At 39.9% G+C, this 20,765-nt stretch overlaps 1 protein-coding gene across 1 annotated transcript; it reads right to left on the minus strand.

The window, feature by feature from the left end:
• Positions 1 to 1,743: 1,743 nt before the first annotated feature.
• Positions 1,744 to 18,685, minus strand: TMEM38B (transmembrane protein 38B). Its single transcript, XM_057404414.1, has 6 exons — positions 18,506 to 18,685; positions 11,865 to 12,021; positions 8,350 to 8,534; positions 5,910 to 5,997; positions 3,840 to 3,957; positions 1,744 to 2,242 (listed from the first exon to the last, which is right to left on the minus strand). Exons 1-6 carry the CDS (start codon positions 18,609 to 18,611, stop codon positions 2,036 to 2,038), a joined length of 861 nt encoding a protein of 286 aa, XP_057260397.1. The 5' UTR covers positions 18,612 to 18,685; the 3' UTR covers positions 1,744 to 2,035.
• Between the last annotated feature and the right edge of the window lie 2,080 nt (positions 18,686 to 20,765).

Consider the following 20,765-nt stretch of genomic DNA (forward strand, 5'->3'; position numbering starts at 1 on the left):
AAGCTGAGTAGATTCAATGGTTTTGGTCACTATCATGGAAATGTGACTAGACAGGCACACGAATTTCTTGGGTACTTTCTGTTTTCTCCTCTAAGCACAACACTGGTGACAGCTTTTCTAAATTTAGATATGTACCTGGAACTAGAACTTTGTCTTTTCAAATCAGATCTGCCTCTACATTCTCTTTGGCATATCTACACAAAGATTAAACTACTGCTGAAGTACACTCTTCAAAGCAGTATTCTCTGAAGAAAAATAATTCTCTAAAAACAGTTTATTCTAAAAATTGGCACATCTATGAAAGATTCCTCTGAAAAGATTCTATTCTTATGAAATGTAATATCTCTAAAATGTCCAAGTTCTCAGTTCTGAAGTGTATGCCACTGAAGACTGCTCCACATCATGTGAAAAAAGATGCAATGAGCAAGAAGCGGCAGATTTTCAGCAGATAAATAGTTTCAGTGACTCTGATATTACAGAACCATAGAATCATATAGGTTGAAAAGTACCTTTAAGATAGAGTCCAGCCATTAACCTGACACTGCCAAGTCCACCACTAGACACTGTCCCTAAATACGTCTTTTAAGTACCTCCAGGAATGGTGACTCCACAACTTCTGTGGGCAGCCTGTTCTAATGCTTGGCAATCCTTTTTTCTTCCCCGCTGACTCATCTTTCAGCACATGAGGATGGCCCTATGTGACCATTCTGAGGCACTTCTGTGATTTCCAAAACATCAATAACTTGTGTGTCTTTGCTGTCGCATGTATCTCCATCCCCTACCTCCACTGAGACAACAGACTGAAGGACCTTGCGAGCACACTGTCCCTCTAGCATTGACATGCTGGCTGCAGGCTTATCTCTAGTGAGCCTGATTTTATCCCTCTCCCCCTTCAAATCTAATTTAAAGCTCTTTCAATGAGCCCTGCAATCTCCTGTGCAAAGCTCCTTTCCCTCCTTTGAGACGGGGATACTCCATCTGACACCAGCAGCAGGCCTAGTGTCGTGTAAACTGACCCATGGTCAAAAACCCCAAAATTCTGCAAGTGACGCCAGGCTTCTTCCCCAGTAGCACCAGAGGTAGTTGCTATAAACTAGCACTGGTATTTATTAATATCAGGCATAATAGGGCTGAACTCATGAGAAACAAGGTAAATGTACTGTTCAATATTCTTTTTTAAAAGGAAGTTTGGCTTTGAAAAGTAAAAATATTCTTATGCTTGGATAAAAGCACAGGTGGAGATGTCTAGTCCCAGTCAAACTGAAAGATAACTACAAACCACATGTATATCCCCTATGTAACATGAAAAACATGTATATCAAATGTTTGCAAATAAAGTGTCAAAGTAAGACAAAAGTGACAACAAAACCACTTAAATGTTTCTACTTAGTTACCTGTAAAGATTTTTAAAAGTGCCAGGTAATTCACTTCTTTTTAAAGAATAGAAAAATATGAAAATTATTTACTTAAGTAAATGTAGAAATCTAGACCAGTGCAATGTGAATTACAACAGTTAATTCAGTTATTTTCCTAAAGGCATTAGTTCAGTATATTTTCATGGTTTTACAACACAATGTGATTAAACCTTACTCAGATGATGTCCTTATTTGGTACGTGCTATCATGAACACCTGGCAGCGCAAATCCATGCTATCCAAATGAAACATAAGAATAGATGGGTGAAGGGTGAGAGTGGAGGGAAGAGGTGAAACAAAAGGTAGATCAGAAAAATTAACAAAGCTGATTGTTGCATTTTGAAACTATCTTTTCAGCATGTAAGCATTTAAAGTTATCATAAATACAAAATGTAGTAAACATCACTATAAAAATTTGTTGGTTTTAACTTACAAATCCAACATGTGCATTTAAACATCTGAACACTAGCTTACAAAACATGTTCCAAAGGCAAACAACAGCACAGCAGGATACAGCCCTATCCTCTCCTCACATGCATTTCTTTAAACAAATTACTCAGCCAGCCTAATCTGAAATACAAACATCTTCAAAGGTTATGACCATCAAGGATTTTAAGCCACTTATTCTGTTTTCTTTGCCTGTCTTTTCTTAACACCATTATGGTGCTGTTCAGAAGATCGGTCACAGACTGAAGAGCCATTGGAAGATGCAGCACCTTCACCCTTCATTTTGGATGGTGCCTTTTGCAAGCCAAAGAACATACGACCTAATGCAGCCTCAAGGGGACCAAATGGAGAAGCTGCAGATCTTGTCAGCATCATTGTTACCTATGAAGAACAAGGAGCAAGTTACAAGTTTTAATGATTCCTTATCGACTGAAAACAAGTTCAAAGCTGAATAGATGTATGGCATTTCTAACTTTCTACACAAGCATGAGGCCATACCACCAAGAACTGAAACACGTTCACTTTAGCTTGAATTGATCAAAGAATGCCTTTCTTTCTGACCTATTTTCTTCAGAAAGCTATATAAAAACAATGCACACACAAAATTTTCTGTCAGTTTACTGAAATCATCCTAAATCACACTTAATGTCATACAACTAAAGTGAAGAACAACTTTTATGTGTAAGTTTGTACTTTGTTCAAACTGGAAAAACTGGAAACAGAGTGGCTATTTCAATTTAAAGAATGTAATGTGTAAGCACCTAAATATATACACACAGCCAAACTTTAGTTAAAATTCCAGACAGCCACTCTCCTTCCATAAAGTTGAGAGATTTAGGTGGAAATACCTTACAATACGTAACTTAGAAACAGGATAATCTGTTTTGTAGATCCAGGTACTGGACAAGTATATGGCATATAAACATGGACATGTTTATATGGCAACCACTTCTACAGTTTTTAAAGACATGAAAAGTTGATACTACTACAGTACTATGCACGGTCTGCAACTGTTTCTTTATTACTGAAGTGGTTGCTCAAGTTCCTGTTTGTCAGTATGACCACCAGTTTAAGAACTTAATTCCTTCAGTGCAGCCTGACAGCCAGCTTCTGAAGACAGCTGTAATTTTCACTTCCAAAATAATATTCCTTTCCTTCTCTATTCCCAGCATTTCCTTTACTGGGCTAAGTGGAGACTCATAAGCATCAGCTTGAAGCCTTGGCTCCCTGAACCCTAACTTCTTTAGAATTAAACTTGTCAGCTACTTCACAGAAAGGAGACTAACAACCACCACTTTAAGACAGTCTCCAGTTTCTTCAGCACCAACTCTGAAGCTCTTAAAATTACCATATATCTACTAACACAGAGACTACACTTTCTTATTAACTAATAATCCTGAAGACAGGCACGATCCTGGAAATGAAAAACTGGAGGGACTGAAGGATTCAATAGAGAACTAGTATCTATTCTATTGTAAACGTAGTTATAGCTACTTCAAAGTTGTTTTGATATGCTTTCTCTTCCCACCTAAACACTTAGTTGCAAACACTTTAAACTAGATGAGAACCTAGTTGGCTTATTTTGCAAAAGCACAGACAACTGCACAGATTTAAGGAAGGCATTAAGCAGCTAGCAAAACACAGAGAACAAGTATCTTACTACAAGCATAAGCTTTGTTTGAGATTTATGGACATACAAGCCTGACATATCAACTGCTGGGTTCCAAATTCCTGAAATTTTATTTTATTTCCCTTCCTGCTCTCTCACCCTGCCAAAAGTATCAGGAACAGATCTTCTGTTCTGCTCACACATAGAAGACTAAACACACATTTCATACTTCAGTAGAAGCTAGCCTTCCCACCCAGAACTATGCATTCTAACTTGCAGTAGAATGTTTGAGGGCATGTTTTTCATATAAGAAAATGAAATAAAATATTTTCTGTTCTTCAGTTATTTGCAACACTTTCACATTCTTACCTTGGAGACAACAAGAAAGATGGTGTATAAAAACATGAGGTTGTGCCTTGCTATTGGCAAGTACTGGCTGTGTTGCAGGGTGAAAAGAACTGCTCCTATTAAAGTTACCTTCACAGGGCTGGAAATAAAAAAATGCAAGTTAATTTCTCTTCTCTACAGTGAAAAGAATAATGCTCTTAGTATGCAAAATAATTATTTCTAAATAGAACTAATGAAAACTTTTGGTAACAGTTGCTAGGTCCAAAACCCAGCTATGATTAAACTAAGACTACCTTTATACATACTATTACTATGCTTTCTGTCCATAATATGGACAAGCATCAAATTCAGCACTACTTTAGACACCCAGCAAAAACACATTTGAGAAATCCTACTCAAATCAGTGCCTCTGTTCAGACTTTACACATCAGTTTGCTCCCTTTCTTCCTCTCCCAACATATCTTACTGAAGAGTTAAATCACGAGGCTTGCAGTGCTCTGGCTAGGCTTAAAAATAAGTTCCTCTCCTATTCAGCCCTATTCCAAGGGTTTGCTTAAAATAACTGGACACTCTGGCAGTTACGGGGTTTTAGTCAGCTTATGCTTGGCCTGAGCCAGGCCTATGTTACCAAGTTTTGCCAGCATAGCTGTGTTGACATGAGCGTGCAAACATTTACATATTCTAGCTATCTCACTATGGTGGTAAATCCATTGCAAAGTATACAGTCAGGAAACAAGAGAACTTTCATGAATTATCTGAAGTCATCTGAAGAGAGAGCATTAATATACTGGAAGAAATATTCTCTGCTTTCTTGATCTGCATCTACATGTGACATGTACAGGTGACATTCCTGTTATCACAGAACATCTCATTGTAGACACATTCTTCACTGTCTTTTCAGTAACTCCAAGATTTACTGCATCAACTTCCTGCTCAGAAAGTCAAAAAAACCAACTCTGTATACAAGCATTTTATCCATTTAACTTTGTAACTTCTGTTCAATATTCTTCAGCTTCACATATTAAACAATTTTTAAAAATCCTTTTTGAGTTACTCTGAACCACATACACCATGGAAAAGGATGCTATATGCAAACAGTGCCACAGTCAGTAAGCATTACTGTAGTGTTGCACCTGTATTATTTGGGTTTGCAGTGCCATTATTGACAGTGTCTTCTTCCTTTTGGAAGCTTGCTTTCAAGACTGCTACTTAGGCACTGAAAAAGGGAGAGAAATTACAAATACCTGGAATTTCAGAAAAAGCCAAAAACCAACAAAAGCCATAAAAACTTGAAATATTGCCAAAGGAAACGTTACAAATATCTCTTCTGTTATTCTGTTCCTAAGACTGGCTGCAGAAAAACAAGATAACTTTAAAAAATAAGTAATTTCTAAATTGCTGAGAGTAACATAGGAAACATCAAATGAATTTTAGGAAATTACCACAGTGAGCTTATCTTGACTTACAATAATGGCTTGCGGCTTTCTAGCCTGCCTCAATTTTCATTTTACTGTACTAACTAAACTGGGAGGCATGTAATATTCCCATTCTTTGCTTCTGCAAGAGAAGTAGGATTTTCTATTTTGCAGTATATTTTTACTATGTTGACCAACCAGTGTGCAACTTCTCAAATAACTGATATCTATGGAGGAAACAGTGCTGGCAAAGAAAGTAAAAATGATAACGCTTAAAGGAAGCCATCTTAGTGATGCTCAGAACATGCACCAAAAGTGCAGACTTCATTTGGATACTTCTGGTACTGCTGTCCTTTTATTCTGGATAGAAGACCGTGTCCCTATAAAACAAATTAAGTCAAAACTGCTTTCCAGTCAGTCCTACTGACTCAATACTGCTTTTTGATAAATAATTTTTGTTGACTTGTTTTCCCATTTGGTGTTCTTGTGCTGTGAACCTAAAATTATTAAAACATCTAATAAAATTAACGACGATCACTCACTAATCTCTCACAAGATACACACCAAAAGATTGAATAGAAACGTATCTTTTAATCTGAACCACTAAAAGTGAGTGCCAGCACAAGGAGTTAGCAAAACAAGAGTTAAGGTGTTGCAGACTTTTTAAAAAACTTACTAGGACATCTTCAGTAGTTCATTGGTTTCAGGCTTCCATACTCCTCTCACCAGCTGCTCAAAGTTGGAAATTAGGCCACCACCAGCTCCTGAAACCACAGAGATTTACCATAAGACTCCTCTGACTGCTGCCACTACTGCACAACCTATTATTGCACCCAGCAAAACGCGTTACACCAGGTGCCAAATGTGGCACCCAAAGCTCAGACTTAAAGTGACTAATCCAATCTTTTACTCGTGCGTGACCTGAGCAACTACATGAAATCTCAGAGGTTTAGCTACTTAGTGAGAACCTCAGGTTTACCTTTATGTGATAGCATCTGAACTGATGCACTAATCACTAGAAGCAAATGCCTGAATTGCCAAAGTAAACCTCCAGAGAGGCTTATATAATTCCATTCTTCACATCATCATGTAAGCACAGACTGTCTCTATAAACTATAAAAACCCTATGTGAGAAAAGTGCGTATGTATTTGTACATTAGAAGAATACAAGACATGAGGATGTGCTGGACACTCTAGCCAATGAGACTGATCTGTATTATAACCTGGGAAAAGAAAATGATAACACATGTTGTTTCCCAAAACAAGAACAGAATCAAGAAAATAAAACCCAAGATCTGCACTACTACTTCCTGAAGTGGTTCTAATGTGACAACAAATACAGCTGCTAGGAAGGTAGCTTCCAGATTAGTATTTCAAACAGCAGGCAGGCAAGAATTATGGCAGGATCATGGAGCAGAATCTCCTGGAAATCATGCTAAGGCATATGAAAAACAAATAGGTGGTTGGTGACACCCAACATGGCTTCACTAAGGGCAAAACATGTCTGACCAATTTGGTAGCCTTCTATGATGGGGCTACAGAACGGACGGACAGGGTCAGAGCAGTTGATGTTGTCTACCTGGACTTGTGCAAAGTATGTGATACTGTTCCACATGACATCCTTGTCTCTAAACTGGAGGGACATAAATTTGATGGACAGACCACTCGTTGAGCCATTGACCACATGCAGAGAGCTGCGGTCAATGGCTCAATGCCCAATTGGAGACGGGTAACAAGTGGTGTTTCTCAGGGTTAGGCTTTGGGAACGATCCTGTTCAACATCTTTGTTGGCAACACAGACAGTGGGATTGAGTGCGTCCTCAGTAAGTTTCCTAGTAACACCAAGCTATGTGGTGGTTGATATGCTCAAGGGAAGGGGTGTCATCCAGATGCATCTGGATGCTTCTTGAGAGGTGGGACCATGCCAACCTCATAAAGTTTAACCAAGCCAAGTACAAGGTCCTACACCTGGGTTGTGTCAATCCTAGGCACAGCTACAGGTTGGGTGGAGAAGGACTTGGGGGTGTTGGTCGATGAGAAACTTAACATGAGCCAGCAGTGTGTGCTCACAGCCCAGAAAGCCAACCATATCCTGGGCTGCATCAAAAGGAGCGTGACCAGTAGGTCAAAGGAGGTGATCCTGCCCCTCTGCTCTCATGAGACCTCACTTGGAGTATTGTGTGCAGTTCTGGTGTCCTCAACATAAAAAGGACATGGAGCTGTTGGAACAAGTCCAGAGGAGGGACACAAGGATGATCAGGGGACTGAAGCACCTCCTGTATGAAGACAGGCTGAGGAAGTTGGGGCTTTTCTGCCTGGAGAAGAGAAGCTGCATGGAGAACTCCTAGCAGCCTTTCACTATCTGAAGGGGACCTATAAGGATATTGGAGAGGGGCTCTTCATCAGGGGCTGTAGTAATAAGTCAAGGGGTAATGGTTTCAAATTTAAGCAGAACTTCAGATTAAATATAATAAAGAAGTTCTTTACCGTGAGGGTGGTGAGGCACTGGAACAGGTTGCACAAAGAACTGGTAAATGCCCCACCCCTGGTGGTGTTCAAGCCCACACTGGACAGAGCCTTGGGCAACATGGTCTAGTGTGAGGCGTCCCTGCCCATGGCAGGGGGCTTGGAACTAGATGATCTTAAGGTCCTTTCCAACCCTAACTATTCCAAGATTCTATCATTCTAAGAAGGTTCACTCCTATGTTTAAAATCAACTAATGTTACAACTGAAAAAGCTAATGTAACAAGCTCTCTCCTTCAGCCACATGCAAGAAAAACATGCAAGCTCTGGGAAAATATGCTGTTGGAAAATTTAGTAATAGCTCTGAAGCTACATGGGCTATCTCTTCATTACCATCAATAGCCCATCCTACAAGTCCTCACAAGACCTTCTGGAGGGATAAGATGAAACTCCCTGAGTCATTCAATGTCACTCTTAATCTAGGCAGAAAAACTGCTCTACAGGCTTTTCCCTTGAGGGGATAACAGACTGTATTACGACTATCGTATCCAGCACAGCAAGGAATGATGTTACAATTATGCTGAAGGGCTAGCCATTTAAATGACACTCCAAAACATCACAGTCCATCAAAACAAAATGTTATGCATGTTACCTCTGGCCCAGCCCACAGCTACCATGACAAGCCAGGCATCTTTGAAGTGACTGTCTGCATGCGCAACGCCACCTGTTATCTTCCACGTCCTAGTCACTTCTTTCATTCCTGCAACCAGAAGCCGAAGAGGCAGAAAGGCAAAGCACCGACAGAACAAGTCTTGTGGGCAGTAAAACACAAAATACCTGCAAATCATGAGAAAACCCATTAGTGGCATTCAAATGCTTTTGATAACGATTTCCCTTTCTAATTTTTGGAATATGACTAGCAATGCGTGATATACTACTGATAACTTACTTTCTTGTGTGCCAGACAAAACAAATTTGAAATGCTTTTGAGCATGTTCAAGCTCTTGCATCAAAATCATCATACATTACTTGAAATTGTTCTTACTGATCTATTGTCCCAGAGGAAAATCCATTAAAGTACACGAGAAACAGCTTTAAATTTTACATAGTTTTACAGCTTACATATAATGTTTTTATAACTCAAATTATTAAATTAGTGCCTGACTGACTTTGTGTGGTTTGGGTTTTTGTGGCTTAATTTTTGTTTGGTTGAGGCTTCTTGTTTGTTTGGTTTGGGTTTAATTTTTTAATAGGATTACAACAGGGTGGTAAATTACATGCTGACACCCTGCTTTCAAATTGATACATACAAGGAATTATATAATTTCAGCAAGAATGCCTCCGCTAGCTAATGTCATGCTAGATGAAATCTACATCTATTTTCAAACACATTTCACATCTTAGTAACCACCAGTTCTAGCTTTTCCAGATTGCCAATTACAAGTGTATTTCTTTTTTGAAAGCACTGGCAGCACAGTACACAAAATGTAATAATATCTTTTATCAACTTGCTTTAAAAACAAAGTAAAGATGGCTAACAATAAGATGACAGTAAATTTTAGAAGATTAGATTATGTGGTGTTTCATTTTATCTCTTCGATTATAAACAAAAGGCAGTTCTTACAGAAAAATTCAAGGTCTCAAAAAATATTCAAGATTCACTATCCAGATCATTTCAGCACATGAATAAGAGAGTAAAAATTAATTAAAAGCAGAGAAATGCTTTAAAAAATGGGAAGGGTACTTTTCATTTCCTTAAAAAAAAAAAAGAAGGGAAAACCAACCAAACAAACAAACAAATAAAAAAATAAAGAAGAAAACCAAAACCCAAAACCACAAAAACATACTTGCCTTACAGCTTAGGCTTCTGAGCTCAGTCCTGTCCACCAAGAATTTCTAAGGCTGTATCCTTCTCTTGTTTACTCAGGCTGCAATCAAAGATGCTCCTCTCATATCTAGTTTACTTCATTAGCACTACTAGCCGACACCACAACTAAGAGGAGTTACACCTCATGGTTACAGATTAGAAACCAGGATGGCACACAGGGTTTGGGGTTTTGGTTTGGTTTGGTTTTGGGGGTTTTTCTTTTAAAAAAAAAAACAAACAAAAAACAAAGAAGCTTATCCTTTACAGCAGAATGCCAAGAAGCTTCCTCCCCAGACAGGCAAAGTTTAGCGGAAGCCCTATCCTAGTCATGTATTTTCTTCTTTTGCAGCGGATACAGTACCTTGCTGCTGCAAACATCTAAAGCACTTTCAAGACCTCCCAGACTGGAGCATGCAAAAGCCAATTTCTCACATACAAGAAACATACTGGAATTTACATAATACTAATACTGCTCTGGTGTTAAGTTTTAGCTTTAATTTTGAACTACTTATATTCTTCCTTTTTCTTTTTTAAAGCCAATTGCCAAGCTTCAGTTGGTATGAAGTCAAAGATTATAAGGAAGTTCTTCACTGTGAGGGTTGCCCAGAGGACTGGTAAATGCTTCACTCCTGGCAGTGTTCAAGGCCATGCTGGACAGAGCCTTGTGCCATGGTCCAGGGTAAGGCATCCCTGCCTATGGCAAGTGAGTTGGAACTAGATGATCTTAAGGTCCTTTCCAACCCAAACCATTCTATGATTCTATGATTCTGTGTATCAAGAGCACATATTTTAATGGCCACTGCAAATAACCACTTAAGCCAGTACTCAACACATAGCACTACTTAGAATTAATTGCAGTATGTCGGTTTAGGTCCATGATGTACAGGGTAACGACTGAACCTAGCACTGCAGTTGCACCACGGCATTTTTTTCCCGCAACTTCTGCTAGCAATACTTGCTAACAGCAGATGTCGCTGTCCTACAGACTATTTAGGAGCATTTCTCAAGCACGGCACAACCCCTTTTATTTTCCTGGTAATTTAATTTCACGTGATCTGGGACAGAGAATGAAAGTCATTATACTCATGAAGAGAGAACTTCGTAAAACTAGACGCTTAAAAGGTTTCATAACATTCATAATTCCTCATTCATAGCAGTGCACAACATCATCCATGAGGATTATTTTTGCACAGCAGATCCCATTTGGCAAAGTTAAGTTCAACAGAACCCATGTTCTGTTTACGTGTACCCCTAACTCGTGTCATTTCTTAAAATAAGCAGCAGCATTGCCCACATCAGACTAATATGAATCATAAGCAGATTTTGTAAGCTTTATTAATACCACACCATATACTGTGCATTATTCATTCCGCCTATTTGCCTAAATGAAATCTGTCGGCTTATACCGCAACATGAGGACCAGAAGGCTAGATACACGCAGACAAATAGAAAGACTTACTTTCATTTTAAATAAATTTGCAATTATAAAACCTAAGCAGCTACAAAGAACAGATACTAAAGGATTTCAAGCAGATAACACTCTTCGAAGATAGGAGATTTTTAAATTCAAAAAGCCACTGCTGCTCACCAACTTTGTTAAATTTGAGGGTTTCTTCAAAGACCACTTTCTGTAACAAATGAACTCCACTGGAAGGCAACATTTATATGAGCCTCCAATGCTTTTTTAAAAATTCCAAAACAGGCCGAATTGCTGCCTTGTTCACATACATGACTTCTCATTCAGCTCCCTACTGTCTTCCACTACAAGGACCACCCATTTGGGAAAAAGCAAAATCTAGAGTAGAGAGGAAAAAAAAAATAAAAAAAATGTCAGGAAGCAGAGGAAGCAGAAACTAGAGAAAAGGAAAGAAGATCAGTGTCTTAGACCCAAGTTACAGAAAAGTTCAAAATTTTTTACATCAGCCAGGTTCTGGTCTTCAAGAGCTACTGCTGAAAACCTAGACTACGTTTATGACTTACCTATATCCACAAAAGTCCACGTTATTCCAACATTATTCAGCTGTTGAACTAGGAATACTACAAAAAGGTTAGTCTAGTGACTAGCATCTGGTTATACACAGCCTGTAAGAGTTGTTCTCTCGAGCATTTTATTCCTATAGGACAGGATCATAATAGCTATTCTGCTGCACTGACTTTCCGGATGAAGAGACAGCAACCAAATCCATAATATTTTTAATTTAATCTTCAGGTTTATGCAGAAGCTTGATGGTGTATCAGTTTACAAAGTATAGTTTCATCAGAATCAATACTATTCATCTAACTCAATTGTGGCTGCTTACCAGACTGAAGATGCCAGTAGAATATTTGTGCCCTTTGCCAGAAATCCTACTGGAGGTTCTGCAAGCATCAATGAAGACAAAACTGAACCACCAAAGCAATGAAGCATAGCACTAAACCAGCAGGCAATTGGACTTCGGACTGACACTTCCACGGCTCCTGAAACAAAAGTAAAAGATGCATAAATAGAAACTGTATAAAAACAATTGAGAATCACACCATGTTTTAAAATTCAGTATTTTTCAAATCATTGGTTCCTCTAGGTAATAAAAAATTCTGAAGAATTCTGTAGGTTTTCACAGGAAAAGTCTTCAGAAATACAAATTTCAGAGTACTCTAACTTAAGAATATGCTTAAGTGAAATTAAATAAATGAAAGAGTGACATTGTGTACTCTGAACGTCTTTTGTGGGCTGGTTTATTAACTGTCCCGCTACCAAGAATAAAAAGCTTTCAGAGCATGGGTAAGAGGTCTCATTGTTAATAATCTGGCATAGATTTATAGTTGCTTTCAAATTTGTATTAAAAATACACAAGTGGCTTTGCTGACCTAGATCAGATTGGTATTGATTACTTTTGGGTGGTTATTCTACAAATTCCATTTCTGCTTTTGAATCCAAGGTCACTGTTTTCCCTTTTCATCATAACACCCCACTGTGTCTGCTGACCAAAGTGAAAGCAGCATCCAAAACAATTATTTACCAGTTTCACTTGCTATCCTGAACACAGAAAAAAGATCACCTGAAGCCATAATAACACATCTAAGTTTCCTTTGTTACTAAAAGCTTCACAGTTCAGTTTGTTATCTTCGCAATTAATTTTTTTTTTAAATTACAACTGAACTATGTCAAAAGAGTATTCTATACTAAAAGATTATGCTGAGGGCAATCAGAAGCCTTAACCAGTTTCAGGGGGAAACAACACTTAATCAAAGCCAGAAATATTCTCAAGAAATTGTTTTGACTATTCCCTTCTATTTCAAAAGACTAATGTTGCCCAAACTTCCCCTTTACACATATGCAGCGCTCTGTTTGCCTGAACTAGTCTCCATAGTCCAAAGGCTGAAGTTCACAAAAGCAGAGATGAAACCTAGTGTCTGCCCCAAAATGCAGTTTGACATATGTTCCCAATTCAGAGGAGAAGGTTTTGGGTTTTTTTCAGGCATTTCTGTGGGAAAAAGAGCTTCTAACCAAAGATGAAAGCTCAAACATATCAGAGAAAATACAGCACTCTCAATACAATTCACTTCATAGAAGAATATTAACATGATTGTTCCAGTTTTAGTGGTGACACAGCTATCATGTATTCCAGCACTATCTAAATTCCTATGTAACAGCGAATTTTTAAAAAATGAGCACTCACAAGTACTACAGAATATCTGAATATAAAATAACATCTGATTTTTTTTAACTATTGTGTAATTTATTTTCCATACTGCAGTACCAGGTGCTCCAAGTCAGTTATGCTCATCTTCGTGATTGCATACCATCCCTTCTCCAAAGTAGCCATCAACTGTTTGTGTGCATAACCTTAAGAGGAGAAAATTTTAAAGCATGCTAATGTTACTTAACTGCAAAAGTAAAAATATAAAGCATACCATTACATCCAGATCCAATATTAATGAATGTGGATCTGTTTTCACCAACATATTTGAAAAGGGTAAGACACTTACCATACAGTAACAGTTCATGCTTACTACATGGAGGTTTCCTCAAGAAAAAAAAAGGAAAAAAAAAATGCTGACAGCCATTGCACTAAAAAAAAAAACAAAAAAAAAACAAACAAAAAAAACCAACAAACTATATCAAGGAGAGACTCACTGGTCCAAAAGAACTGCAGTAGGTTCCTCCTCACGTGTAATAATTCTCTTGTTTGATGACATGGACACAAGCACTACTACAGAACTACTTTAGCTTGAAAGGACTAAATTCCCTTTGATGCAACAAGAGAACATTCAACTCCCATGTTTGTCAGTACTCTGTTGAGTAATTCCACTAAATGCTGCTGTGGCATTATAACACAAAGTGACCTTTTATTCTTCACAATAAAAGAATATTGAGAAGAAATATCCCAAACTTTACAGGACAATGAGAAAACCTGGCTAACAACAGGAGTGACTGTAAATCACAAGTGAACATGGGCTGGAACTGGGGAATACTGCCAATAGATCAGTTGTGCTATGCAGAAGCTTTAACTCTGGAGAAACAATTTTGCTTCTCTCCTACACACTTCGTTAAAATATTCATGTGATTTTTCACTTCCTATACCAAAGTCCGGATTAAAAAAAAATTAATTAAAAAAAACAACAAAACAATGAAATATTGCAGTTGTTCTAAAATTAGTTAGCTATCTGCTCTCTTTTCAAATCCATTCCCCTGCCCTTCAACATCACCACTTTTCTGCTCTTCCTTTTACCCAGAAATAGCAGCAAGTGGTTGCAGTTCTGAGGACACAGATAGGAGTTACTATTATTATTACAGATTGCTCTCTGCGAACAAGCTCCACAACAAAGCACATAAATTTATTCATTAAGCTATTATGTGTAAAAGAATAAAAGACTTTACTGGACTTCCAAGATCTTTTTGTTGGTCAATGTTAGAATTTTCTTAGCTCAAATACCATATTTAACAATTCATACCTTCTTTCCAACAAGGAACATAACCAACTTAGAAGGCAATGAGACAAAAAATGCTGAACCCAATTTAAAGCTTATCTTAGTGTTGGTAACTAAATTATAACTGGGATGTAACCTTTCAGAAAACAAACTCAGTTTTAAGTGGGTCACGTATTTTTAAACAACTGGTCATTTATATTTGTCCTCTGATGCATCCTGTAAAACTAATGAGGCATCATAAAACCATGGAAAACATGATCTGCCAAAAGGCCATTAGCCCTTCAAATGGTATACTTTAGAAAGAAAAGATAAGGTTTCAAATGCAAAGACTGTTGTTGAATATAGTTTTAAACATTGTTTCTACACAATAGTTAAAAAAAAACGAAACCAAAACCCAAACTCTTGCCAGCAAACTATTTCTGTCAGCAGGATAAGATCTGCATTAATCTTTTCAAAAGGTTCCAAATAGGTAATAAGGAGCACATACCCATACACAACTAAACAGCAAAACAGAAGAACATACAGAAGTTTTTTCTAGCACCCCTGCTGAACTATGAATAATAACATCAATTAAGCGAAAGGATTTATAGTCAGATTTAATTTAGCAAAACTATGCCAAAAAAAAACCAAAAACAAAGCAAAACCAATTGTCTCCAAATCATCAGAATCATTTAATAGAAAACTTGCAAGAACAAAAACAGCACATTCCTTGCAAATATGACACATCTTCAACCCTGAACACCTTTTGCTGTTCCTTTGTCCCCAAAAAAATAAAATTGCCAAAAATTGCCAGTTCTACAACTGACCAGAGTTACAAATGAGCAACTCCTAAGCAATCCCAAATGAGCTAACCAAAACTCATAGTTTAAAACATGTGGAAAGCAACGTGGAAAAGCAACAAGGCAAAGTGCCGGGTCCTGCATTTGAGCCACAACAACCCCATGCAATGCTCCAGGCTTGGGGAAAAGTGGCTGGAAAGCTGCTTGGTGGAAAAGGCCCTGGGGGTGCTGAATGATGGAGCTGAACATGAACCAGTTTGTGCCCAGGCAGCCAAGAAGGCCAATGGCATCCTGGCCTATATCAGCAATACTGTGGCCAGAAGGGCCAGGGCAGTGATCATCCCCCTGTACTTGGCACTGGTGAGGCCATACCTCGAATCCTGTGTTCAGTTCTGGGTTCTTTACTACAAGAAAGACATTGAGGTGCTGGAACAGGTCCAGAAAAGGGCAACAAAGCTGGTGAAGGGCCTGGAGCACAAGCCTTATGAGAAGCTGCTGAGGGAACTGGGAGTGTTTAGTCTGGAGATGAGAAGGCTCAGGGGGGACCTTACCACTCTCTCTAACTACCTGAAAGGAGGTGGTAGTGAGGTGGGGGTCAGTCTCTTCTCTCTCGTACCAAGCGACAGAACAAGAAGTAACAGCCTCAAGCTGCACAAGGGGAGGTTTAGACTGGATATCAGGAAAAAATTCTTCACCATAAGGATGCTCAGACATTAGAACAGGCTGCCCAGGGAAGTGCTGGAATCACCATCCCTGGAAGTGTTCAAAAAACATCTAGATGCCCTCAGTGACATGGTTTAGTGGTGGACTTGGCAGTCCTGGGGTAACAGTTGGACTTCATGATCTTAAAGGTCTTTTCCCATGGCAGGGGGGGGTTGGAACTAGATGATCTTAAGATCCTTTCCAACCCTAACTATTCTATGATTCTATGATTCTAGTTGATTCTATGATACGATTCTATATTGGTTATCACTGATGTAGTTTGCCAGCACTCCCAAGTGAGCAGGAAAATCCAGCTTTTAGCCATTTAGGACTCGCAAAGTCCCAGTTAGTGTGAGTCCATCCATGATACAAATACCCTAATCCGATTTTAAGAGGGGCGAGTGGGGGTTGATATTTTAATGAGACCAGTAATCTGGGATAATCTGGCTCTGACTTGAACACATGCTTCTTGTATCACCAGCCAATTAAGGTTACCCAGTTACTATTCTGTGAAATATAGCTACTGTTTTAAGTTTCCAGAAAGAACACACAGTAATGCCTAGAGAAAATAATCAATGATAATAGATCCATCCCGAGTATTTCATAATGACTGTTTTTTCAGTTTCAATTTAATGCTCAGTTCGAGCTGCTTGCAAGGGAGCAGCAGACCAGCATGCAGTCACCTGAATCACAGTTATTAATGCAAAGTATTAGAGAATACTCAAGAGTTCTGAACTTTCCAGCTATTCCGTCAAGAAGATAAAAAAAATTATTGGTACGGATCTGACTGGACTTCTGACAGTAATTCTACCGTCCAGAAACGCTGCCTCCAAAATGTTATCCTGAATCTAGGAAAGCAGAGACACTCCTCTCATACTGGTCTTTAAGTGTGTCCACTCCAGAGGAAAGCCTAAAGGAAATGCATGATAATGTCAAATACCCTTAGACAGGAAGTCCCTTTTTTTAATGGAAAAGTCATATTACAGTGCTCCAGGTCAGCACCTAGAAACAGTATCAGCAGTAGTAACAAAATTTGGTGAACATGCTAGCATACATAAGCATTTTGTATCAGTCTTCACATCTGACAAGTGCACTTATTTAGCAGGAAATGTACATTCACCTTAACAAGTATAGAAAGGGACAGAAGAACACATTCTCACTAAACAAACAGCACAGAGCCTTAAAAAGAGCTCCCAAAGCCACACTATACTCCTGAAAGCCAGCTTGGTTTCCTACACATTTATCAGCCAAGATGCAGAGTTACTGTAAGTGTCCAAAGCCACATCACAGGTAGTTATTCTAAATATTAAAACAAGGCTAGTCTCTACCTTTTATGACCAAAAAAAAACCTAAAAAACAAACAAAACAAACAAAAACAAACAAAAACAAACCCAACAAACCAGGTTTGGGGTTAACAACCACAGTGCAAAAGATTTTCTAGAAAAGATGATGTAGAGATTGAAGTGTCATTATGTGCACTCATACAATATCCAAAATCCTATTACTGGGAGTGAAAAGCTTTCCTAATTTAATTTCACAATGTGAAAAGTTGCTAACACACAGCCTGCCCATTAGACTTCCCAGCTATGTTTCCTGGGAGACAGAATTGCTTTAAGAGCTTCCTGCATATCCAGGGCATGTGAATTATATAAACCTATTAGTTGAGAACCTCTCTTCTCACTTCTCAGATGTGGCACCTGAGAACAAGTTACTGGCCTGTGATCTGCATTTACCCTCTGCAAGCATAATCCTAACTTCGGGCAGGTTCAGCCCTTTTATTCTTGTAACCTTTAAAACTCTCAACTGCAAGGTTTCCAGCAAAACTCTTGGCCGATTTCACCAGTGCCTCTAGTCCTGAGAAAGCAAGGAAAGTTTGGCGGGAGGCTTCCTATGTGGCTTCTGCAGCCAGTAAGACATTATTTACGGTCAGATGGACAATGAACACTGCAGACAGTCTTAGGGACCGACAGAGAAGTCCCGGGTTCTGCTGCGGGGAGCGGCACAAGCTGAGCCAAGGCAGCAGCTCTGCGTGCAAAGCTGAAACTCTCACACAGGGCTGTCACTCCGGAGGCCACGAAGAGCGCTGACAAACCTCTCGCTACCTCAAACGAAACACAAGCCCCCCTGGAATTTTGTGAGTGTAGCACAGTAACAGCTTTAGCCACTCGCCCTCATTAAAAACAAATACAATTCAAAGGTTGTGAGATAAAAAATAGTACAAACCTCTCCAGCATCTTCTAGGTTAAAGATGCCGGAGACACCTGCGGCTCCCGCACAGACCCAGGGGCAAACGCCGGTCCCACCGGCCCCGCCCGGTCCCCCCAGCCCATACATGCTCCCGGCACCCCGGCTCCCCTCAGGTACCCCCCGCCACCGTGCGCAGTGGCCACCCTTGCCCACCCGGGGCTAGGACGGCAAGAGAGTCCCCAGCCTCAGGCCTGGGCCAGCCGGGGTGCACGGAGGGAGACATGGAGAAACACGGGAGGACGCCAGGGGAACAGTGGGGAGCGGGGACAGCTCCGTCCCGTCCCGCCACGCCGACCGCTCACCCCGCTGCTCCTTCACCGCCATGACGGAGGCCACATAGTGCGCCAAGTCGAAGAATGGGAACATGGGCAGTCGCGAGAAGAGCAGCGGCACCTGCCACAGTTCCATGGCCGGGCGACAGCGAGACGGAGGACTCCGAAAAACCTACACAGCACGGCGGCGGCGCCGGCCGCCTCAGCGGAAGCTTGGCCCCCGTCGGCCGCCGTCAGCGGCGGGGCGGAGCGGGGCGATCATCCGCTTTCAGGCCGCCGGGGGACTGAGTGTACGTGAGGAATGTTAGCTTAGGGCTGCGAGTATTTGGGCTCACCAACGTTGGTGCTCCAGCATATGGAACATGTGGCCTTTCACGGCTTGATATCATCTGTTTATCACATGCCTAATAATTACTGGGATATTAACGTGTACTAGACCCTGGTCAGACCTCAGCAGAGACCCCTTTAATACATCTTTACATAGAATCACAGAATGGTTTGGGTTGTAAAGGACCTTTTGAGATCATCTAGTTCCAGCCCTCCAGCCATGGGCAGCGACACTTCCCACTAAACCATGTTGTCCAAGGCTCTGTCCAACCTGGCCTTGAACACTGCCAGGGATGGAACATTTACCACTTCTTTAGGCAACCCGTTCCAATGCCTCACCAGCCACACAGTACTTCTAACCTGAACTTCTCCCGTTTTAAGTTTTAACCCATTACTCCTTGTCCTATCACTACAGCTCCTAATGAAGAGACCCTCTCTGGCATATTTGCAGGCCCACTTCAGATACTGGAAGACTGCTATGAGGTCTCCACTCAGCCTTTTGTCCAGGTTTCAGCCAGTCTTCATATGGGAAATGTTCCAGCTCCTTTATCATCCTCATGTCCTCTGGACTTGCTCCAACAGCTCCATGTCTCTTGTATGTTGAGGACATCCATTTTGATAGTGAAGGCTATTGTTAACGGTTTTGTTTTCTGCAGGTAGGTCTCTGACCAATTTTACATCAAGCCTACAGTATTTTCAGCAAAAATAGTTTGCTCATGAGCTTCTCAAGTGGAACTTTTATCAGGTATCTAGTAACTCTGAGATACAGGACATCTGCGTTTTCTTTGGCCACCAGACTGGTGATAGAATCAAATTACATTGACGTGACACTGTTCTTGATGGACCCATGTTAGGGGTTTGTTGGTCTTCTAATTTTTTCAGCTTACTTTTTTTTTTTTTTTTCCCCCTGGGGATGCAAGTTAAGTTTGACTTAGTCTGTTTTTTCTACTAGAGAAAGGCACAATCTTTTTGCCTTTTCCATTAAATTTCCACAAGGTGGTGAAAAGAGCTGTTAATGGCTTCAAGATCTGCACAGTATGGTGAAATTAATCAAGGTAAGTAGTCTAAAAACATTCAACTTCTGTAAGCTCTTTCTAACTTGTGCTTTGCCTACCAAGAGCTAATTTCATGGGATAACTGGAATAACTGGAGCATCATTCTTCATAAAAGGTTTATGCAGGGAAAGATAGAAAGCACCTTAACTTTTCCCAGTATAGTTTTACCTTGCCATGAAGAGTAAGCCATTCTTTTAATTTATTTTCTTCTTATCAGTACCATATTCACAGAATAAGTTCTCCTTTTTCTCAATGCCTCTTCCTTTCTGTTTGTCCACTGACTCTTTTTGTCCCTAACACTTGTGCCATATGCTTACGCCTGCTTTCTATTTTCCAGACATTTCCATCGTGCATTTTATCTACATGAAGAGGTCAAGATTTAGCAAAAGTGATCTCTTACTAGTCTTATTACTAGCATTTCTAATTCTTATTTTCTGTTGTGCTTATGCACAGACATGGAAACCACAGTTTGTTTTTCTAGAGCAGAATACTGCTTTGCCACGTTGACAGATGGTGAGACATAATAAATGAGTAAGCTGCATTCTCTGGCAGAAATCAGTTCAGCATGATTTTGTTTCCCACTGAACAGCAATATGTGTCTACGCAACTGCAACAACAGGAGAGTTACTGGCAGACTTAACACAATGTAGTGATCCTCCTCCCATAGGCTGTAGAAATGCTAGTTTCTAATCCTTGCAGTACTGTTTTATTCCCTCTGAGTGGCATCAGGTTCATTGTTAGAAAGCGAACATGGTTCAGACTACCTTGTGTGTGATCATAGAAGGACAGGGAGAGAAATAAAAATGGCAATGAGGGCAACGAATCAATACTGATACAAAAGTAAATCATAATTTGAGCCAGCAGCATATTTTGCCTGATGGCAATGTCTGCAGTGCAGCTACCGCCAT

This window comes from Pezoporus wallicus, unplaced genomic scaffold, assembly GCF_028554395.1.
Source record: "Pezoporus wallicus isolate ANWC-B61680 ecotype Strahan unplaced genomic scaffold, APGP_CSIRO_Pwel_v1 contig_7293, whole genome shotgun sequence".
Classification (NCBI taxonomy): domain Eukaryota; kingdom Metazoa; phylum Chordata; class Aves; order Psittaciformes; family Psittacidae; genus Pezoporus; species Pezoporus wallicus.

Coding starts and splice junctions, on each gene's coding strand:
- TMEM38B (XM_057404414.1), bottom strand. CDS start 18,611: ATGGAACTGTGGCAGGTGCCGCTGCTCTTCTCGCGACTGCCCATGTTC. Junction 12,022..18,505: donor GGCGGTGAAGGAGCAGCGGG/GTGAGCGGTCGG, acceptor CTTTTGTTTCAG/GAGCCGTGGAAGTGTCAGTC. Junction 5,998..8,349: donor AGCTGTGGGCTGGGCCAGAG/GTAACATGCATA, acceptor CTGTGGTTTCAG/GAGCTGGTGGTGGCCTAATT.